The 23,840-nt window shown below is 39.4% G+C and overlaps 1 protein-coding gene across 5 annotated transcripts in view; it reads left to right on the forward strand.

Annotated features, from left to right (window-relative positions):
* Positions 1-23,840, forward strand: part of AKAP6 (A-kinase anchoring protein 6) — a 480,944-nt gene that overhangs the window by 237,606 nt on the left and 219,498 nt on the right. For all 5 annotated transcript variants that reach the window (XM_038544457.1, XM_038544461.1, XM_038544460.1 and 2 more), the window contains 2 exons: positions 4,268-4,390; positions 22,914-23,010. In XM_038544457.1, coding sequence (XP_038400385.1) covers positions 4,268-4,390; positions 22,914-23,010 — 220 coding nt within the window. The remainder of the gene's footprint in view (positions 1-4,267; positions 4,391-22,913; positions 23,011-23,840) is intronic.

Raw genomic sequence — 23,840 nt, forward strand, 5'->3', positions numbered from 1 at the left:
CATGTGTCAGATATGAATATGTCTAAGGACCCATGGGAAAGGATACAATTATGGGGGGGTCTGGGAGGACAGGGGCCTGTGGACTGAGTCACACTCCGTGTGCCCCTAGAGAGCTTGGCAGGGGCCAGAGAAGGGTCAAGGAAGAAGGGGCAGAGAGGGACAGTCAGGAAACTGGTGGTAGAGAACAACAGGAAAGAGGCTATGCAGGTACGCAGGTACGATACTTCAGCAGGAGTTTAAACAAGGAAGGCTGTAAGGGGGCCTTTCAGAGATTTGTAATTCAGCCCGTAGCAGTGAGTCGAACATGCAGAAAATGTGCTTTTATGTAGTGCGATGGCAACCTTGGATTGTGTCACGAAGAAAATCTGAGTCTTAAAGTCATCTTGGACTCTCAAAGTATGTAAGTGTGAACTCAGAATGTTAGAGAAACGAACACAGATGGGTCAAATACCGAGAATAATAACAAATTTGGATACAGACAGAATTCTGATTACAGACAGAATATGTTTCACAGAAAAATCCAGGAGAATATTCCAACTCTTTATTGACTGTAAAAAAATTTTGACTATTCAAATTACTTGACTTGAGTAGGCCAGTGCTTAGACATGCTTTATGTCCTACCGAAATTTTTGCTGCATTGATATTTATCTTTTTATTCCCAACAATGCCCAGCAGTGTGCTTTATACAGAGTAGGTAGTTAATAAATATTGGTTAAAGAAGTGAATGAGTATTTGTCATACTAGGTATTTGTCATACTAGGACTTGATCTGCATTACATAATGAATTTTATGTTTTTCCCCATTTTCCTGTGTTGTTATGTATGTTACCTCCTTTTCCTTCACTCACACCACAAAGGACTCTAGCAGAGCTTTGGAGAGTTAGCATCAAATATTTATTGTATGCATCCAAATGTGAGTTCTCCACACACAGCATGGCTCAGTATATAGAGTGGCACTTAGTTGGCCTTTCTAAGGGGCCCACTTCTGATATGGGGATACTACACAGTGCACTGTCCACTACGCAGAACACTGGTGACAGTACACACATAAAGAGGCTGAGAGAGGTGGAAAAACAGCAGGTGACAAAGGTATCAAGAATCGGATGGACTCCGGTTTCATTTGCCTTTATGACCTCTTTATATTTTTGTGGTTACGCCTATTAGCAGGAGGGGAGGTGGAAAGCTAAGAGCTCCCTAAGGAGGGGGTGTTAAGCTTTTTATTATAAGATTATAAGGATTTTCCAGCTTTCTGTTGTGATGGCAACAGAACTTTTTAGCACTGGCAAGAAAAGAGTTGAGAAAAGGTTGCAACCAATGAGAATTGGTGAAGTAGGGATATAATTTAGAGGAAACCCAGAGGGAAGCCTTGACAGGACCTCTGTTTCCTCCGAATCAGATAGCCTTGGTTTTGCTGTCTGGCTAGGCTATGCAGAGAGATCATCCAGAAAGGTTCACCTGGGTCCCATGAGTTTGCCTAATCTGCCTCTCATGGATTTCAACTAACTGTGTAATCATGGTTCTGTTAGGAAATCTGTCACACATTGTTTAATACTCGTTGGCTGAGACTAACCTTTTGTGATGAGGTACCCATGCAATCACATATATGCATGTTGCTTAGTTTGCTTGTTTTTTGGAGGAAGAGATTATAAATAGTATATAACTGGTTATATTTCAAATAATGTCTTCTACTATTGGTCTTCTTGGATTTAATCGGTTGTTTCCAAAATAATTTACTTCCTGACTTAATTTTCTCCCCAAACCAATTTACAGACAAAACCACTCAAGTCCAAATTCAATAGTAAATACTATTTAATAATATAAAAGATCATTTCATCTCACCGTTATCAACCATCTAGATTCTGATACTCTGATGAGCTTCCATAGATGGTATTTCTGTAAGTCCATGTAGCCAACAAAGTGTGTCTTAATTTTTCACTGAAATTAGTTATGAGAACATCAAGAATTAGGAATTCAGTTCTAATACACTCTACCCTTGTTTCTGCTCACAGGTTACTGTACACATCTGTAGGGATCTATGGTAAACATCAAGTCAAATAAGAATTTCTGTATTCCGAGTTGTGGGAAGTCTTCCAGAAAGAGGGACTTGGGGAGTGCTGTTTTAAACAGGTGGGAATGCTTGACTGAAGAAAGTGAGCCTGAAGTAACATCTGTGTTAAAAGACCCAAGTACTGGGACACCTGGGTGGCTCAGTGGTTGAGCATCTACCTTCGGCTCAGGGCATGATCCCGAGGTCCAGGGATTGAGTCCCGTATCAGGCTCCCCACAGGGAAGCTGCTTCTCCCTCTGCCTATGTCTCTGCCTCTCTCTGTGTGTCTCTCATGGATGAATAAATAAAATCTTAAAAAAAAGACTCAAATATTTGAGAGGAAATTAAAAACAAGACAACCCTCAAATCTATGGAAATGTGGAAAAGGAGAAAGAGCAGACAAACTGATACCCTCAATAAATGAGAAAGGGCAAAAGGAATTACTTGGCATGGACTCCTAGCATTTAGAACAAGATACAATATGAGAAAATTAGAGAATAGGATGATTTGGGTGGATCATCAGAAAAATGCCTTTGGCAGGGGAATGTGTTGTGTGAAACCATCCCCGTTGGATATGTTTTCACTTTACCTGGAAGAAATGCTTCTGAGTGATGACCAAAGGAAGCCCCAGTGATGTCATTAGTTTGGAATTGGAGGCTAGGAGTTGAGGCATGTGAAACTACCTCCTCGTTTCCAGCCCTGGCAATTGCAAATGCATAGGCCTTAGTTTCTAGTTAAGATGACCCCAACATGATATTTCTTATTGGCTTTACCAAAGCAATCTGATTAAGGTGGGTTTGCAAAAGAATGGGTGTGATTATCCCCTGACCTTGGCACAGTAGGAATAAAATAGGGTAAGTTTGGATAACATTTAGCAACATGGGAAAACAGAGGACATACTAACACGTGGGATGATTGGCTGAGCTCCTCATGGGCTGAGGACATGCCAGAGCATGATGGGACAATCTGATGGATGCCGTGGGCCTTCATGCCCACATCTCTGCTCTCTCTCCTTTTGACAGACAGGAATGTGTTTCTGAGTGCTATTTGTCAGCCTTTCTCACTTGCCACCATTCTCAGTCCCATTTTCTCTTCTTTTAATAATCATTTTGAGGCCAATCAACTGCTGGGATTAAAGGGTTATAAATCTTAGACTATTGTTTAGGAGAAAACAGAGGCCTAGCGTCTGAGAAGCATGATAAAGAAAATGAATTTTCGCCTCTTCTCAATTCAGTCTCAGAATATGCTCAGTTAATCATTAGAGATATTAATCAAAATTAATCAAAAGGCAAATCTGAAGAACGGGTTAAGTTTAATAGGGAAAAAACAGCGTCCCAAGCCATTTCAGTGGGCACAAATGCAGCAGCCTGTCCTTGCTCCTGTCGACCTCCAGGTGGTGCTGTTTCCCCAGACATGGAAAGCAGGCGCCCAGCCCCATTTCTTTCCCTTAGGTTCACAACTGGGCTTTCATTTTTTTCAAAATATTTTCCGTTTCTACAGATGTGTTCTTTTAAATGGTCAATAGATTTTTATAACCACTATTCGAGAAATTGCAAGATTATTGTGATTTGTGCTTCTTAGCCGAGAACATTTCTTTATGTGTGGGACACACCCAGACTCAGGTGTTTACGTTTTTGCTCATTGATCCCACCTCCTCTACCCTTCCTTGCTTCTTAGAACCCAGGCTCAGCCACAGACAGTTGGGCTGTCAGTAGAACTCATCCAAATCCCTTTAAACACTTATGTGATTTAAAAATAGATTTGTAGTTCAGTTAAGGCAACTCAACTCCATTGGCTTCTGAGTAAAGAACACCATCTTTCCGGGAATGCTTTTATCCCCCAAAGCCAGCGAGGGTTCCTAGCAGACCTGACCTGATTTTTTGGTGAGGGGGCACTTGTCAGACACCAGAAATGTTTTGATGATTGGAAGACACGTTTATAAAGACGCCTGACAATCCAATCCAAATTTCTCAGAAAAAAAAAAAAAAATGTTCCTGGGGAAAAGCTGCGAGGGAATCACGCACAGTTTCCTTCCATTTTGATAGATTTCAGTGCCTGGAATAGTGGAAATGCCATTCCACAGTGTGGAACTAGAATGGGAATGGAGTGCTATCAATTTTACCCTCCATGAGGTTTGGAATTTTTAAGATTGGCTTTAAAGAAATGATCAACTAACATGCTTTTCTTGTCCTTTTTTCCCCTTCTCTTTTCTGTCACAAAGGGGTTTGTAAACAAGCTGGATGAATTCATTCAGTGGTTAAATGAAGCCATGGAAACCACTGAGAATTGGACACCCCCTAAAGCAGAGACGGACAGCCTTAAACTGTACCTGGAGACACACTTGGTAGGCAAGACTGTGTTGCTTGTGCTGTTAGTAATGGAAAGATTTTAATGCACTGCTTGTTTGTTTATGGGGGAATATCAATTTTATTTATCAGAAGTCATTATATGCTAATGAAACCAAGTTTTAATGGGGTAAACTGCAAAGGCTGAAAATTTACAGGCATTTCAAGTAATATACTATGAAATCTAAATCCTCCATATTTCAAGCTATTTTTTCAAAACTGTTTCCAGAAAGGTAAGTAATTAACTTAAAAATGTACTAAGCTCCTGTTCTCTAAAGCTATAATTGAAGGTTTTCTTCTTCTGAAAAAAATAAATAAATGAAAGAGATCATTTTGATGACCATTCTAAGCTTTCTAGAATTCTTGTAAAATTAATGAACCTCTCATTATCAAGAGGGTCTACATTATCTGTTCTACACTGGGTTATTTTAATAAAATATTTAAAACGATGATCTCCATCATTTTTGCTGCTATGTGGTTTTTTCAGCATATAATTAATACAACTGTCATTACACTCGTCCCTGTGCACAGGGAAAATCATGGAGGGGAAGTGGAAAATACTTGGATGAATATGCTTCTGAATATGTTAGAAGCAAGAATTATAGACTGGGGGACATTTGATGAACCTCATGAGGTTTTTACTGAATGCTTCAAATGGCCGATATCAATTATGAAGGGGTGGAAACCAAGTAGTGGAGTGTGATAAAGCATGAAGAAAAAGCACGTTGTCATAGGAAATGAAAATTCAAGCTTTAAGGATCTCATCTTTATTCCTTTCACCGATAGCATAAAATTGACAAAGGCAATGAACACGGATCCTTGGGTACCCAACTGTGGGGTTGATTTTCTGCCCCTCTTACACACTCAGAATTTGGATTGAATAAACATTGTGTGGGAGTCCTACACGTGTGCAAGCTCACAGAGTTCCAGACAGTTCCCTGTGATGTTAAACGAGAGAATGAGAGAGAGGGAGACGAGAGGGGAGAAAAGGGGAAGGAGAGAGAGGATGTTTTAGGCTTTTGGTTTTTACTTTTTGCAGTATGTTTTATATCATTGCAAGTAAAACAGCTTCAAAATCCTATTGCTGCATGAAAATAGCCTTGTAGATGATAAAAGATGACAAAACTATGTGTAAGAGGATGAGTGTATTGCTTCTCTTTTTAGAGACCCGGGTTGATGGTGTGTAAAAATGCCAGTGACCCTAACCACCTCTCTTGTACATGGGTTTTTACATATTGCCCTTGGTACTCAATTCCCTGTTCAGTAGAAACTTGATTTTTTTTCTTTTAAAGAGGGCATTTCATAATAGCAAGATAAAGATATTCAGCGCTTTATAATGTAAATTGTATTAATTAGAATGTCAACTTTTCACTGGCATTGTTCTGACAGAAATTCTAATCTGTGTTTAAACAGGAGTATATGAACTTTATTTCACATTAAGTGTGCTGTCTTAATTTCTCTTGATTTAATATTTTATGGAAAACACACATTTAGTTTTTGAGGTCCCAGAGGGCATGGGGACATGAAGAGGGCTTTAACCCTAGGCTATTTGTTGAAAGCCAGACTAGGAGAGTAGGAACCAGGGTCTCACTTCTCTTTGGGATTTAAGCAACATGGCCTCTTTGTAACCAATGCGCACTCATCATTCTCAAGTCCCCCTTACAGAGTTCCTTTCTTAGTATTGCCGTGTTGGCCTCTGCCTCATTCTAGCCCAACAGTATCCAATAGAACTTTCTGTGAGAATGGAATATTCAAGGTTGCAATGTCCAACATGGGAGCCACTCACAACATGTATCTCCTGAGCACTTGAAATGTGGCTTAAACAACTGAAGAAATGAATTTTTAATTCTAATTAACTTACATTTAAATGTAAATTGCCACATGTTGTCTGTGACTACTGCATTCTAGCCTTAATCAGTTGCCAAACTCTTTACAGCTGCCCATAATGAATTGCACGTATGTGTACCTGCCTCAAAATGACAGTCTCCTCCGAAATGTGCACCCATCATCCCCTTTGTTGTGGATCTCTACACTAGATCCACAGCAAAGAGTCCTTCTTAAAATGTTTATCTCTTAAAGAATAACCTTGTTGTTACCTAATGATCAACACTTTCTTGAAATGAGTTTTCCCTAGCATCACCTAATTATATTGGTTGGAATAGAGATAACATAGGAGCATCTTCATCTCTGCTTTGCAAATAGTGAGGCACTATGCTCTCCAGATCTGCTCGGTGAATGCTAAATCACAATCACAACTTTGACTTCTGAAATTATGAATAATGCTGGCTACCAGTTACTGAAGACTCAGTGTGCGTGGATTGGCAGTGATACTTACCGACAATTATTGAGTCACTGCTATACTACGTGCAGTGCCTGTTGCTCTAGATACAGCCTGTTGTTTAAACGTCCCTCAAACAAACTCTGAGTTACTCAATGTCTACCTTGTCCTCCTGATCAATACTGTCATTTATATTTTTTATTGTATTTCCTTACTGTGTTGCTGAGTTAATATTAAGTTAATATTCTTCTCAAAAGAAGGCAAAGAATGCCTGCCTTCCCATAAAGAGAGTATACAACTAAGCTCAGAGATTTATATCCTTGAATTCAACTTGAATAAGTCATTACTGCTCCTCACTGAGTGGGCAAGTGGTACCTACAAGATTATCCAGTATGTAGAGATAGTTATATGAGTTTCTTTAAACACGAGTTTCTTTAAACACCTCTATAGATTCTATAATTTAACATTAAATCAACAGACATGCAAGCCCCTGAGTTTGGTGTCTTCCATGGTTTAACAATGTGTTAGAAGAACTGGCACCCTGCAGTGATTATTGTAAAGAAAACAAATGTAAAGACAATAACAAAAGTTGCACATTTATATTTTGATACTTAATTCAATTATTTTCCATGACGGTAACCAAGGGTTTTTACCAACACAAATCAATTAAAGCTTCACAATACCTTTATGAGAGATATGAAGGAGCCTTATTTTAACTGTAAGAAATACTGTGAAATTGCAATGATACATCAATGATTTTCCATGATAATTAATCATCTGCTTGCAACCTGGCTGCTCCTTTCAAAAAACAATTCCTAGAAAATGACATTCTCAGGGAAATGTCACTCTGGAAAGGTATTTTGTGAGTATTGAGCATCCCTCTTCTCTGAAAATCACTTTTAAAACAGATTGTATACTTATGCTCTTGGACAGATTCCCTTCTTCCTCACCTTTGTCTACTTTTTTCCTTAAAACAGCTTTATGGTGGTATAACCAACATACAATAAGTTGTATATGTTTAAAATATATACATCTAAAACTTTCAACAAATTGGCAAATGTATACAGCCATAACACCATATTCACAGTCAAGATAGTGAGTATATCCATCACCTCCAAAGGCTTCCTCACCACCCTTTTATAATTCTTTCCTACCTTCTCTCCCGCCTTTCCCTAATCTCTAAATAAGCACTGATCCGCTGTTACTATGAAGATTATTTTGTACTTTTTAGAATTTTACATGAATGGAATCAAACAATATGTGTCCTCTGTCTCTCTTTTTCATCTCCCCCCCCACCCCCCGATTTCTTTCACCTAGTTTTAGGATGTTGCATGTTTCAACTGCTTATTCATTTTGGTTGCTGAGTAGTATTTCATTGTATAGATTTATCAGTTTGTTTATCCTTTCACCTGTTGATGGACATTTAGGTTGTTTCTCTCTTTATCTTTCTTAGTGGCTAAAGAAAGAGAAGTCACAAAAAACTGCATTTTTGACTCAATGCATCATAAATAGAAGCCTCATAGGGGCACCTGGTTGGCTCAGTGGTTGAGCATCTGCCTTTAGCTCAGGTCATGATCCCAGGGTCCTGGGATCGAGTTCTGCATTGGGTTTCCCGCAGGGAGCCTACATCTCCCTCTGCCTGAGTCCCTGCCTCTCTCTCTTTCTGTGTCTCTCATGAAAAAATAAATAAAATATTTTTTTATTTTAAAGAAGCCTCATAAATAGTTTTGGGCAGACTATTTAGATTTTTTTTCCCCTAAGAGAATTTATAATATCTTCAGACTTAGAGGGCTTATGAGTAAAGCATCAGAGCAGGACAGCAACTTCTCCCTCTAGAGATTTCATTTCATGTCCATATTTGCTTCTGAAAAGATAACTCTGATCTCCCAAGTTGTTTTTATGAATGCCTAACTCACCAAATGGGCACCACGTTGTATAAAACCAGTTGCAGGAAAACAGCAGTTTTTAAATCCATAGCCAATCAGATATCTAGTAGGAGAATGCAAAGTCTATGACACCATAGAGCACAAGGGCATGATTTAAACTTGGGAGATAAATTTGCACAGGCAATACCATGTCATACTGGGCAAACATTAACCAGCCACATAGAAATAACGTTGGAGGAACAATGCTCTTAATTCAGTTTGATGAATAAGAAAACATGGGGAGAAATGGTGATGAAGAGTTCGTCTATCCAGCACCTGTGCATGCCAGGCAATTATGTAGGTGCTAGGAATACATGATAAATGAGTTTGGCTTCTTTCTTCCAGGGATTTGCAATCTAAGAGAGATGACCATAGATTAAATGTAGTCATCTATAGAGCCATAAATGGTAAATGTAATATAATTTTGAACAGTAAACTTCTCGTAGGATAAGCAAAGTACTGATAGGAACACAGAGAGAAATTTTTTTTCTTCTTCTTCCTGAGAGTAAGGAAGGCTCAAAGAAATAACTGGATGTAGACCTCATAGGCCATTTGTGATTTTTTTGGATAGAGAGGGGAGGAGAAGAGATGCGAGGAAATTTTATGGGTAAGTTAGGGAGGTGTGGTGAGCCATCTGGTGTGGCTGAAACTGAATTGGGGTCTTGTAGGATTGGGGCTGATGGTGAAGGAGATGAATGTCTTTTTAATGGATTGAATGTTTCTCTGAGAGCAAAGGGACTCCATGAAGATTTGATTTGATTTTAAAACAGTAGAGTAACATGAATCAACTGTAAATTCTACATGAGGGTAGAGTCAGTTTGACATAGATTAAATGGATGAGGTCCATGGCTTAGAGAAAGGATAACTATGAGCATAATGGAAAATGGATTTGAGTATAGCATTTGAAAGATGCGGTTACAGACAATGTTTATCAGCTTTTTTAAAGGTGTGCGGTTTTTGTTTTTTTTTTAATGATGAGTATATGGATGTAACACAAAATTCTAATGGTAAATAAAGGAAAGGGAATAAAAAGGTAGCAAGCCAAAAGTAAGCCTCCTACCTCTGTCCCCCCAGTTACCCATTCTCTGCCTCTGAGGCAACCAGTATTCCTTGGTTCTTTATATTCTTTCAGTATTCAAGGTATTTGAAAACAAATGCATGTGTGTACTTAACTTTGTTCCCTTGACTTATGTTACCAATAATTCAAAAAGAGCAAATGTAGAATTACTTTATCCTTTTGAATGCTGCAGTGTTCCATTTATGAGTATGCCATAATTCACTTAACTAGTTCTATATTGATGAAAACTTGGGTTGCTGCAGTCCTTTTAAAATTATAAACAGTGCCTCAGCGTATCTGCTTGTATATTCATCACATTGCATCATTGTAAGTATATCCTTAGGATAAATACCTTATATATGAAATTTCTGTGTCAAAGGTTATATACATTTACAATCTTTCTGTATTGCCAAATGGTCCTTTATCGAGATTGTACCAATTTATACTCAGCAGGGCATGGAGAATGCCTCCATGTGCACATGCTTGCTATTGAACTGTTATCACGTTGGTGATCTTTATCCCTTTGATAGTTACAAATGGCATTTCATTGTAGTTTAGTTTGTATTTCTTGTGTTTTAAGTGGAGTCGAGTACCTCTTCATATTTTTAGGAGTCACTTGTATTTCTTTTTTGAGAACTGTCTGTTCATATTATTAGCCTATTTTTTTCTGTTGGGTCATTGGCTTTTTGCTTCGAGATTTATGGGAGTTTTGTATATATTAAGGAAATGAGTCCTTGGTCTGTGATGTGAATAGAAAGTGTGTTAAAAGGATACTATTTTGGGGATTCTGTTCCAAAAGAACATGGATATCTCCACAGTTTGAGGAATCAAGAGTTCAGGAGATCTCAAGGTCAGGCTGATAAGCATGCAACAGGTCTCTACCCATCTCAAAAGCACGTTCAGATTCCAGCCCTGGAAAGACCAGTGTGCTCCAGGGAGTTTGCTTACCTAGGCATGGGTAGAATAAGACTGAGATCACGGAGGCTGTGGTTGAATGCATGGATGAAGTGATGTCTAACCATGAGAAAACTGGAGAGGAGGTGAGTCAGCGTTAGGTGGTAGGTGGTAGGTAGGTAAGAACAGAGGAGAGGGGATAGATGACAGGGGGATGGATCAGAGTTCTATTTTTGATGTTCTCTTTTGGATGGTCAGAAGCCTCAATGGCAGTGTCTATTTCATCTTTCCTCATCTTCCCTGAGGCAACTAATGTCCTTGACAATAGCACAGTGAGGCCTGCTACCTGCCAGCGGACAGAAATCTAACCAGGACTTGAATATATCGAAGAGTGTGGAAATTGGCAGAAAGCTTCTCTGTGTAGAGTGGGCCCAAAGCTCTAGGGCCTTTTGGGGGTGTGTGAAACTAGGGAACGTGAACATTACAAGAAGGATTTGCATGGGAAAGAGGGGACAGATGTTACAAAAGCTTGGTGACCATGGGGGAGCATGTGCTGAAGGTGAAAGAAACTTTGTCTTTCATGCAGCTGCTGACATTATGGAACTCGTTAAAGAAAAACATTGTATTCACTGGGAAAATAATTCAAACCAAAATTCAAATAAAAAAAACATAAAAATAAAAGGAAAAAGTCTTACCCTCCCTTGGATAACTTGCATAAACAGTCTGTTCTATATCCTTTTGGACCTCTTTATATAAAGGTGCATACATTTTAAGAATTTTAAAATTCATATTTACATGCTATTCAATGACTTGCTGTTTGTATCTAAAGATATCTCAGACTTCTTTCTGTCAGTGCATGAAGATCTATTACCCATAGCACTTTTAGCAGCTCCTTAATTTTTTATTGAGTGGATGCGCCACAATTTATTTAATCATTCCCATGATGATGGCCATTTAAGCCATGACCTTATTTATGCTTTTGCAAATAATACTGTAGTGAGCATTCAGGTTTTTTTTTTTTTTTTTTTTTTTTACACATTAGTTGAAATTCTCCTCTTTGTCCCATTAGTGTTTATCTGTAGAAGCATTTCTGGGCCCCCATGGACTGGAAGTGTGTAATAATCTAGGGATGGATGTTGCTACAGGCCTAGAAAAGTGAGTAGAGCCCATGTTTATGTGTGTACAGAGGTTGAGTATGTGTTTATAGGGGTAGCTTGTAAAGCCCACCTTCTAGAACTTGTTCATTTCAGGATTAGTACCTGCAATTTGAGGGGGCTACCACAAGGTGGCGCAGAAGCACCAAATCCTGCAGACAGAGTTTACTGTTCTCGGTACCCTTGAAGGGTTTGAAATCTTCCTGTGTCATTAAGTACTTATAAAGACAAACTGGATTAAACTGGTAGTGTTCCTGGCTAATAAAATCTCCACACACTTTCATGCATTTATCACATATATTTAGAACTTCATGTTACATTGTATTTTTTTTTTTTTTTTATTAAATAGGTTTCATTTGTTTCGTTAAAAAAATATATACTTCTCGCGGAGTTTTTAGCCATACAAGAAAGTTTCCCCGAAGATGCTCAGCTGTTTTTCTTTTGCTCACCCTTCTATGTCCGCCTCTGCTCCATTTTTCATTGCTCCAAGTTAAGAGATAGAGGATGGGCTTTCCTTTTCCCTACTTCCTGGTGCCCACCTCTCCCTGGCTACCATCCTCTGCTGAGATGACAGGCAGTCCTGGCCCAAGAAAGCCAAGCTTCAGAAGCCTAGCAGCTGCCACTGTACAGCAGCGACTGTATTGCTCAGCTAATGGGAGACTGTCAGTTAGACTTCAAAAGACTGAGGTGTGTGAGTTTGGCTGCCACTTCCCTCAGCCTTGCTGAGCAGAGCTAGTAGCCTCGTAGGAGCTTTGAAGTTCCATTTGCTCGTTCCCCTTGATTCCCATCAGTTTAAGGTGAATAGCTGAGAATTTAGTGGGGAGCAGCATTACTTCTCTTTGGGGGATTTAAAATACTCAGCTCTCAGCCTTGAGTTACTTCCTTTGGTAGCTTGGGAATGGAAAGCTCTGTTGGGAATTCATGAGCATGCGGGCATTTTGGCGTTGATGTGTGGGGACAGGAAGCTCATTTTGGACACGTAGGAGCCCTGGACCACATTCCTTCACTTGCATAACTAATTCTGTGCATCTAGGAGACAAATAGTATTGTCTTCCATTTTCAGTTTAAAAGGATTCCTGAACTGTTCAGAGCACCTGGGGATATACTTTGGGCCTGATTCAGTTTAAGGACTTGGGCCGTGATACCCAGCAGTTCTCATTGTTTTGAAAATTGTTGGTGGCTAGACATTTTACTAATTTATTATTTTGTTTATTGCTCTTTTTAAGATGTAATGATTGTTTTACATTAGGATACCAAGGAAACACTCTGTTTATTAAGCATTTCCTATTTAGGGGCTGAAGAGAATATTTGCAGACTGGCTTTGCACTGTGAGGGTTCACGCACAGGCCACAGGACACTGTGTAGACAAAAGCCAGGGTGTGGCCCAATTCTTCTAAGCCAGGGTGCTGTCACCTCCTGCCTCTCTTCTTGTATAGGCCCATGTGCAGATCCCACTTACCTACCGGGTGACATGGAGTTTTGGAATCTCGAAGCAGTTTACTCAATATAAGTGATATTAAAGTTAAGAGTTTCAGGCCTGAAACAGATCTGAAACAGAAAAATGCCTGTCATATCTGCTGAAGATTGTTGTGAAGATCAAATAAACATGTTGTATTTGATGATGCTTTGTTCATTTGGAGGGAATCGTTAGCATTTTTGTTGGAGACCTGAGAAGAATGTGTGGTGTGAGAAGCTCAGGTGCCCCTAGAGAAGTTGGATTTCTCCCTATCCACCCAGACTGTCACCTCCTTGAGGGGATGGCTTGTGTGTCTCTTTGCAGTGTCCTCTGACACCCAGCCTTGTATGTGCATAATAAGTACTAAAAATATCTGCTAGATGAATGAATGAGCATTTGTAAGAGCAGTGTTACAACCATTACAGGCAGCACATTGTAACTAGTATTGTAAATCAGCAAACAATCACTGAGAATGTCTGTGAGTTAAATTATTTCCTCTACTATTTCCAAACCAAAAATGGACTCTGGTCACAGAGCTTTCTGGGTATTGTCTGGTATATTTGTGACAATAGAAATGCCTATACAGGGAAAAAATTGAAATGTTTTTTCCTGTTTTCAGGATGTAATTCATTCCCTTTGGCAGAAAACACAAGGAAGATTTTTTTTTTGAAAACAAAAATATTAACTCCGATATTAGAAAGGTTTAAAAAGATTCTGCAGGTTAATGTTGCTATTTCAAAATACGAAGGCTGTATGACTAGACAGGATGTTAATGATTTGACATTACAAAATTTATTAAATTTATTTTTAAAGCATTTTGGTTCCCCCTCTCAAATGCATGAAACATGTGGGAGTTGGAATAGATCTGCCCCAGGCTGCCAAACAAATTTTTAATGGAACTGGAGTCCTTCAGGGATTGTCCTAAATCCACATAATATTCTTAAGTCTTGGTGTTTGCACTGGGACCTGTATATTAGCAGATGTACATGTGAATAATATACTTATATCCATCCATCACCTTGGTGACTCCACATCTGTAGGGGCTGCTGCACATCAATTATTCCCCTGCAGGGGGTAGAGCGATATTTGGGCCAGCATTGACCTCTTTTTCAATCAGAGCCTCAGAGCAGTGTATTCTGGAAGTCAAGTGGTCCCTTTAGACAGAACCTGTTTGAGACTCCACTCTGCCTAATGTGGCCACGCTGGGAAGTCAATGTGATTACCTGTGCCAGATGTGGAGGTGGCATCCAGAAAAGCAAATTAAAATTTGGTCACCAAGAGGCACTGTCAACACTTAGGATCTTTCTCCCATGTATCTAATTTTTGTATAAGGTATTAGTGAGTCTATCAGAAAAGAATGTCAACCTTAGTAAAATACATTTACCTTCCACACACACACAAAATGCAACTGTTTATTTGAAAGAAACTGTGATTTGTTTGAAGAGCTAAATTCACCTTCAAATGCTTGGAGATGTATTTTTTTTTTTTTAAGATTTTATTTATTTATTCATGAGACACACACATGCAGAGAGAGAGAGAGAGAGAGAGGCAGAGACATAGGCAGAGGGAGAAACAGGCTCCACGCAGGGAACCCCGATGCAGACTCGATCCTGGAACTCAAGGATCATGCCCTGGGCTGAAGGCAGGCACCAAACCGCTGAGCCACCCAGGGATCCCTGGAGATGTTTTTATTATCTCAGGTTTCAGGAAGAAGGTCTTCTCAGGAAGAATGAGGATTTTTGTCTTTATATCTTAGTGCTGCCTTCTTTTTTTTAAAGAGGAAAACAAAGTTTTTATAATGCTTATCTTTTTTCTCATGAACTTGGAGCTTCTTTCTCAAGAGTACCTAGTGCTTTTAAATTTTTTAAGCTTCTGATAGTATACCTGGAAGTGTGTTGCATATTGTCATAACTGATAAATCAGTGACAAATGTGGCCACTTCATTTGGTTGGGGAGATACACAATTGTGGTGGTGGCTGACCATTTATTTAATTACGTGGTAAGTACCATATGATGAAAGGGTAAAGTTAAATTGATGATTTGGGCTATCTCAGCCAGGGTACAGTTTACATGGCAATTACACTGAGATCATCTAAGTGTAATTGGCAAGTAATTTTGTAAGCAAAGGAACATGACAGCTCATTTACATGGTGTTCACTGAGTAAAATTTGGGGACATTTATCAACCACTTCTAGGCAAAGAGCAACTGTACCAATATCTCCCAAGTGCTATATGCAGTTTGAAAGCTACTTGGAATGTTTTTGGTCTGAATATTTGTTCCCCAACATTTGTTAGGTATGTTCTGTGTGTCAGGCACTGTCCTAGGCACTGTGGACTCAAAAATGAGTGGGAAGGAACTCGTGGATGGGAAGCAAGCACATCATTAGTTATCGAACATTGTAGCAAGTGGCAGTTCAGGCTCTGCAGAGGTACTGGTGATACTGAAGAGAATGTGCAAACTGGGAAGATAGAAGAAAGACAGGGAAAATTTGCTAGACCGATTGACACCTGAGATGAATCTTAAAGAATGAGTAGAGCTTAGCCAGGGAAGGGGAGGACTGTCCATACCTCCTTACCAGGGGTGCCAGCAAGAGCAGGATCTCAGAGGAGCAAGATGGCTGGTGTATGCTAGAAACTTGAAAAACTTGAAGCAGTTCAGGCACATTTCAAGGTAGACATGGGACCTGAGAAGCGAACTTGGTTGGGATTTTAGAGGGCTCTATAGGTCATGCCTCTGGGAAGCTATTAAAAGACCTTAAGAGAAGGAGCACCTTTTTCAGAGTTGTTTTAGAGATAGGCCATTCTGTGTAACCAAATGTTTTAATTGAGTGACTATGATATGCCAGGCGGTGTTCTACTGGTAAAAAGGCATTTCTTCCTCACAGCGATCTCATGAAATAGGCACTAATATTTCTCCCTTTTTACAGTGGAAGAAACTGAGTACCCAGGGGTTCCCACAGTTACACATGGCTGATGGAGGAGCTGAGGTTTGAACCCAGGCTGTCAGCTCCAGAGTCCATGCTGTCACCAGCACCTGCATGATATCATGGCCTCCTTGACACAATCAATTGCAACTGCCTGTTTATAAGATGCACATCCTCCACCCCATTAGACTGTGAGCTCTGTGAGGTCAGGGGCTGTATTTACCTTGTTCGCAGCCCCATCCTGCATGCTTAGGACGATGCCTGCACCTTCAGAGACACGCCACAAATAAGGATTAAATGTAGTTTTGAGAGGCCATAACCAAAAGCTGTCAAAGTCAACCTGGCAGGGACAATGATGAGGGCCTGAATCTTGGGCAGTGTTAGTCAATATGGAAGAGTTGAAGATGAAGAAATTAATTGGCAGGGCCTGGTGATTGATTGGACGTGTGGATTTTGTTGGCATATTCTCACAGTGTTTCTGATTTCCAACTCCTCCACTGGAGAGATGACTTGGCAAAAGAATTTGAAGCTCGTGCTGCTTTTCACAGAGCTCTTAAATTCCTGAGAAGAAATGTTGTGGACTCAGGATGAGAAGTCAGAAGAAACTTCCCTGGAGATGTTAAAAATAGAATGAACACATCTGCCCGGGACGGTTGAGAGACAGAGCTGCCCTGGGGTAGATGAATAGTTAGATGGCCTTTGGGATTCTTCCCCCTTTGAAAATTTTCTAGTTTAGAATAAATAAAATGTCTCCCAAGCCACCTATCCTTAACTGCCTGGCTGAAAGATAAAATCAAAGTGTCCAAGGACTGGAAAATGCCTGCATTGTAGTCCAAATGCCTGGATTGTAGGTAAGGAAACAGAAGCCCAGAAGGGTTAGATGATTCGCCCAAGAGCACACACTCGAGGCAAGAGGAAGCCCCAAATCACTGGCCTCTCTGTCCACGCACTCTTTGCCCCAAAACTCAGAAAGCAACATGTATGTTTTGGTGTGCCTGTGGGCAAGCCTGTGCTGGGTGATGACACTAAAGCGAAGAGGATGTGGTATCTGCACCTAAGAAGTTTGGAGAACCTCAACAGTAGGCGCTACTCATCACTTGAAGTTGCCATAAGGTACCATTTACCACAGAACACATTCGGAAAATAGAGAAAATGAACTTAAAAGTCGTAACGATTTTTCTTTAGTCTCACTTATTTCCAGGCATTGCTTCAGTGCTTTATAATCATTATCTCTAATTCTTACAATAACCTAGAAGTTAGTATTATTTTCATTATATGTCTTAGAACGGCGAAGCACTGAGAACTGATTCCATGAGACCAGACTCTGTTAACTCTAAGTCCTACTCTGCACAAACGATGTTAACATTTCATTGTGTTTCCCCAAGGTCTTCTGTTCCCATGTGCCGGGAGTGTTCATTTACATAGCTCTACTGCTATCACGGGTGCAATTCTGAATCTTCATTTTTTGGCTTGTAATATGTTCTGTGTATTTTTCATGTGATTTCATAATCTTCACTTGAATGGCTGGATAGCGCCTTGTCAATTTTTCCAGAGGTTCTTAAACAAAGAAATGTTTACTCATAAAAACCCTTCAATTCTTGGCACATATGATATTTGGAAGGTATATTTTATATTTTGAAGACCAGATGATCATCCTCTGTCAATGGCATTGGGAGGGAAGAAGAGGATCTGCCAGGCTCAACACAGGGGATTGGGGCTTTCTTCCTCAGCAAGAGCCCCAGTGGGAGCACAGGATGGTGTTAAGGCATGGCTCAGAGTGGAGCCCTGGTGGAGATGGCCTGAGGCAGGTAGCAGGTGACTTTTTAAGCCTCTGCTTTTCTGATTGAACACACATTCTTCCTCTTGCCCTTGTTTAAAAAAAAAAAAAAAAAAGCAAGTTTTCATTTTCTTAGGGTAGTAAAAAATCTTTTGTGTGAAGAAAAAGTGTCATCAAGTGCCTTATTCATCAGCATATATACCATCTCTTTAAAATGACAGTGGGAGTAAAAGTTCATCAGTTCAATATGTCTTTCACATTGGGAGACTCCTGACTAATAACCTCTGGTATTTATCATCAGAACAGCCAAAGAACTAAATTCTGGCACATGCTGCTCTCACATACTGAGAAAAACTTAAAAAGACAGAAGATTTTCTCCATTTTTTTCTTCTTTCATTCATTTAGAAGAAAAGCATACCTTTTTTTAATTAAAAAAATTGTGAGCATGCAGAAACATCTGGCCTATATTATCATCGCAGCCTCCTCAATGGCCTGCTTGTCTCCAGTCTGCCCTTTTAAAAACTCTGCATAACAGCCAGAGAGATCTTTCTAGAACACAGAACTACACCAGTCACTCTCCAATGTGGCTGACATCTTCTTGCCTCTTTCATGGCCCCTGGAATTAAATAGCATGTATAGCCACGGCTTCCACCTCTCCCACTTGTACCTTGTCCCAGCCACACCAAGCTGCTCAAGGCTTCCCACTTCCTGCTACAATAAACAGCATCTCCAGGCCCACATAAAAATTATTCCTTTTTCTACAAGCTCCCTGCAAGGCTCTGCAGAACCTGGCACCCAGCTTGGGATCCCACAGCACCTATCGGCATTTACCACACTCATGGAATACAGCCCACAGTCTTGGTTTTACTTGGCTAGCATGATACTTTAAAAAAAAATCTCATTGGGTAGGGCATATTACTATTCAGTTTGCTTAAGGTCCCACCACTCTCTGTTTTTTTTTAAAGATTTTATTTATTCATAGAGACACACACACACACAGAGAGGGAGAGAGAGAGAGAGAGAGAGAGAGGCAGAGAGAGAAGCAGGCTCCATACAGGAAACCAGACGTGGGACTCGATCCCAGGTCTCCAGGACCATACCCCAGGCTGCAGGTGGCGCTAAACCGCTGCGCCACCGGGGCTGCCCCCACCACTCTATTATACACCAAACCTTCATTCCACATTTATGCTATGCTGGGTCACATAAGGCTACTGGCTTTTTGTTTGTTTGTTTGTTTAATCTCTTTTACCCAAGAGACTATACGATGCTTATGCCAGGATTATGTATCGCTACCTTTTGTATCTATAAGCCTGGCAAAGACTACCCAATAAATATATACTAATTTGTGCCTTAAAGAAACTGAAATTGGTCATGAAAGACTTAATAACTCTTTTTTTGGATTTTCTGATTGTTCACCAGCATCTCAAAACTCATGGACCTCAATGGACGTGCAGACATTAACAGTATTTCATTGGATGATTCAAAGTCTGTGTTCACCATACGAAGCCACTAAGACTGAGCCACTTAGGATCTTTAAGCCTCTGAATGTGATTATGGTCTTTCCTACTATTTCCTGCACCAGGAGATTCCTATCTGTTCTTACGAGTCCTCATGAGTAATCATTCTTCACCTTTGTCGTAGTTTTGTCCATCAAGGCACACATTTCCTAGATTTCATTTTGCATCTACATGACTGCCATACTCTCATCCAAGGGGAATCTTCAGAAATTTGAATAGAAGGGGATTAGATGCAGTATTTTGTTTGTGAAGTCTGGTCATGGTCAAAGTACAATCAGTGTGCTCACCCAAATTTCCATCCTGCCAAGGAGTAATGCACCCAGATCTATCTAAACTGGTGAAGCTAGAGATCGCAGGGATGGAAATACCCATTGGTCAGCCTCTGATGTATTATCTTTTTGATAATCCACTCCTTTGTCTCAGTGAGTGCATTTTCCATTTCCTTAGTTATTATCTTCTAGACATTCAATTACATGCTGCTTCATTTTTTATTTTTTAAAGATTTTATTTATTTATTCATGAGAGATGCACAGAGAGAGAGTCAGAGACACAGACAGAGGTAGAAGCAGGCTCCCCACTGGGAGCCTGATGACTGACTCGATCTCAGGACCCTGGGATCATGATCTGAGCGAAAGGCAGATGCTCAACCACTGAGCCACCAGGTGCCCCCATGCTGCTTTAAGGACATTAAAAAAGATCTTGAGTCTCACAGAACCCAGATTACTCATATTTAAGGAATTTCATGTAGTCAGTGACCTAGGAACACGGTACCCACCTATGACAATGTTGTTGCCATAAATTAAATCTTCAGAGAATGTCCTGAATTTTCAGGGAATGCTGTGGATGTTGTGGAGGGATATAAGGCATTGCTGAGGAGCACAGAATGGATATGTGTCGAAGTGTCAGATAAAGAAAAAGAAAGAAAATAAAACTGTTTCACTTAAGCTTCCTTCCCTAGGAATAAGGTAGGAACAGAAGGGGGAGAGCTTATTACAGAATCCTTTAGCAGTCAGAAATTTCATTGACAATTTTGTTAATGTGCCTGTATAGCTGCCTTCTCAGAGGCCCATTGTGAATTCCTTAGGTGATGTTATTAATGGTTAATGGGTGCACCTGAAAATCAAGCAATATTGTGCCATTTGAGTAATAGATATATTAAATGAGTCTTTTCTACTGCATCAAGCTTATCAGCTTATCTTTTTCCTAATAATGAATACCTCATCTTTTCCTCTTTCCTAATCAAATGCTTCCACATCATCTTGAGGCAGAACCAGACCCAGCTGCATCTATTCTATACTCTTGGCTTCAATTATGTCAAATTATCCAACCTACTCACAGGTCCTTAGGTTCTCTTTTGCTCTGAGACATAAGCCTGATGCACCTCTTCAGAAGTTCATGATTACTAACCATTCAGCACAAGTCTGTTGTAAGTAAACAGAGAATCAGAGAGAGTACTAGGCTAAATTTACAGTTTTAAGGAAATCTGTAGAACATGTTTCTTCCTAAACTTTGGCACTCTCCTGTTGATCTCAAGTGTTTTTCTTTTCTTTGTCCCTCTTCCCTGAAACATACATGAACCTTACTCTACATGGCATGGTTTCAGAGTTGAGGATTTCTGCTGCAGTGACAAAAAGTACGTGCAGCCATATTTTGGCTATCAAATAATAAATATTTAATTTTTCATAGATATCATATTGTTTGTATTGACCAAGGCATTAGGCTTCTCATACGTTGCCATACTTTATTTTATTCAACTGTATACCTGTAGTTGAAAGAGGACAATACTAGAGTGAACAGCCTGTGGGGAAACTTAATACTGTTTCTTTCTGTTGTATTTGGCTAAAACTCTACTGTTTCTTATGCCTCTAGTCAGATGAAATAGTTCATTTTGGAGTCAAAAATTTTTTTAGTCAAATCTCTTACCTTTATAATTCATGGTCTGATTTGTCTGTTTTTATCACCTTCATTTTCAGTTTCTTTTAATCTGCTTTTTATTCTCAGCTTTAAAAAGACCACCTTTTCTCCACTAAGAAAAAGGGAGCCCAGATTCACAACTGAACATCTAAGATAACTTAGAGGCTATACTTTGTTCTCCTAGTAACACGTTTAATTGCCTTTTGAAGCCATGTTTTAACCCCCCTAAATCCCTGTCACTTTGTCCAGTTTACAGAACAGGCATGATGCATGGTTTCTAAATGAATGAATACCTAATTTCACAATTTATGGTGGTTTAACCCCTTTCATCCAAATTACATTCTAACTGGGTCTGTATCATCTTGAACTTCTGTTAAATGTTCTCAATACTAAGCTTAGTGCTGTGCAAACAGCTATTGCTCAATGAGTGTTCAGTAAGAGCAAAATATGTTGTATTTTTGGAGCCCTATCATCATGGAGAAGCCAATATTTGACACACAGTATTTTAAATTCATGTTCTAATTAGTCAACTCAAGGAATTGATTTTCACCCTGAAGACTAACCACTGATTCAGGAGATTGGTTACCATGATTACTCTCCATTGGACCTCCTTGTGGTTGGAATGCCTTACAACATGCCAGAGATGGAAAATCTTTGGAAAACCACCCATGTTTCTTGAAATATCTAAATGGAAGCCCTCCTCTCAGAGAGTGTTACTGATTCAGTTAGACAGATATCCATTATTTCTACAAATCTATTGAACATCTTGTGTGTGACATGCATTGGAGATAAATGTGCAACTAGTATTTCTTTAAAATTGCTTAAAATGTGGTAGCCAAGTATAGAAATAAAGCAGAATACAGATGATAAGTTCTGTAGTACAAACACACGTAAGGAACAGAGAAGGGAGTAGGTAACTCCATATGAAGCAATAGAGAAGGCTGCCCGAAAGAAATGGCTCTGAGTTGGGATTTAGCCAGCAGTTTTTAGTTTTTGGATGACTGTCGTGAGTGAAAATGCCCCCGATGTGCTTGATGTATTCATTTTTCAGACCAAGTCACACTGTAAGAAATAAGCTTTTAAAAAATCAAAGATTTGGAGAGCATTTGACTCCTCAGCACAGCACTTCATTCCACCTTGGTATTCTCTGGTTTGTGTGATATCTGAGAAACAGCTGAATCCAACCCTTACTATATTAATGGATTTATATATGTGCACATAAGGCTAATATATTTTATGCTGCCAATTTTTTTATGGTTTCATAAATAGTGCTATCACTAACATTTTTAAAAAGTGAAGGAAAGAGCTCATATGTGCTGGTAGAAATTCAGTGTATTTTATAGAACACTGCTATTCCTGATATAGCCTACGGGATGTGACTTTTCATAAAAACCTAATGAATTTCTAGATTTGTCAGCTGTTTCCAAACAGATGCACTCTGCTAATCTAATGGAAACATTTTGAGCCCAGATCCCAAATATCAATAGCTTTTAGTATTGCAAATTAGTTTGTCTATTGGGTAAATTGGGCTGTGTGGTTCTTGATAAAAAGTAGCAAGTAATTTTGTATGGATGTTTTATGTTTAACTGCCTTGCCAGGGTTTGATGCTCATATTTTTCCTTGCAGAGTTTTAAGTTGAATGTAGACAGTCATTGTGCTCTCAAGGAAGCTGTGGAGGAGGAAGGACACCAACTTCTCGAGCTTATTGCATCTCACAAAGCAGGTAAATCCTCCTGAAATATTGCAAGCCTTTATGTCTCCAGACTATTAAGAATGAAGAAGCATTGCTGTAAATTACTGCATATATTCACTTCCTTATGTATTATTAATATTTACATTATCAGATTGACCTTCAAGATTTATAAATGTTTCATATACTGCATACAATGCTGTGATACTTATAAGATGAAATACTGCCTCCAAATGGTCTGTTCATTTTATTTTGGGCTTGCTGTTCGCCAGAGTTTCAATTGAAATCACATTCCTGAAAACTTCACATTGACATGCTTTTTGATGTAGGTGCTCTGGAAATAACGTTAAGATAATGAATGAGAATTGTGCAAATAGTTATAATGCATATGCATTAGGGTACTTATAGATATCATTACAGATATAAGGCAGGCAGTCCAGATATATCCGATTATTTCCCTGCCAATTCGCACACATGAACATTTTGCATGTTTTCTGCTGGTCATTGCATTAGCAGAGTTTTGGCCTTAAACCAACTCTTACCCGGTATTAATGTATTTATGAAGAACAGATTATAAATAAAAAATAGTTTTGTCATTTGGTTATACTTATCCTGGTAGTAAAAGGCAATAAGACAGGATGAATTATAATTTGACTCTTGCTTTGAGCTTACTACAGCTAAATAAGGAAAGAGCAACATTAATCGGACATGCTAATGCTAAAGACTGCTGTCTTATTCTGGCCCATTTACTATATTGCTCATTGCATTAACTTTGCCTATTTCTGTACATCTTTCTGATCATTATAAGGTCTCCACACAGATACACAAAAGGGCCTTTTACTTGGAATGTGAAGCTTTCATGT

The sequence above is a fragment of the Canis lupus genome, chromosome 8 (genome assembly GCF_011100685.1).
Source record: "Canis lupus familiaris isolate Mischka breed German Shepherd chromosome 8, alternate assembly UU_Cfam_GSD_1.0, whole genome shotgun sequence".
In the NCBI taxonomy this organism is placed as follows: domain Eukaryota; kingdom Metazoa; phylum Chordata; class Mammalia; order Carnivora; family Canidae; genus Canis; species Canis lupus.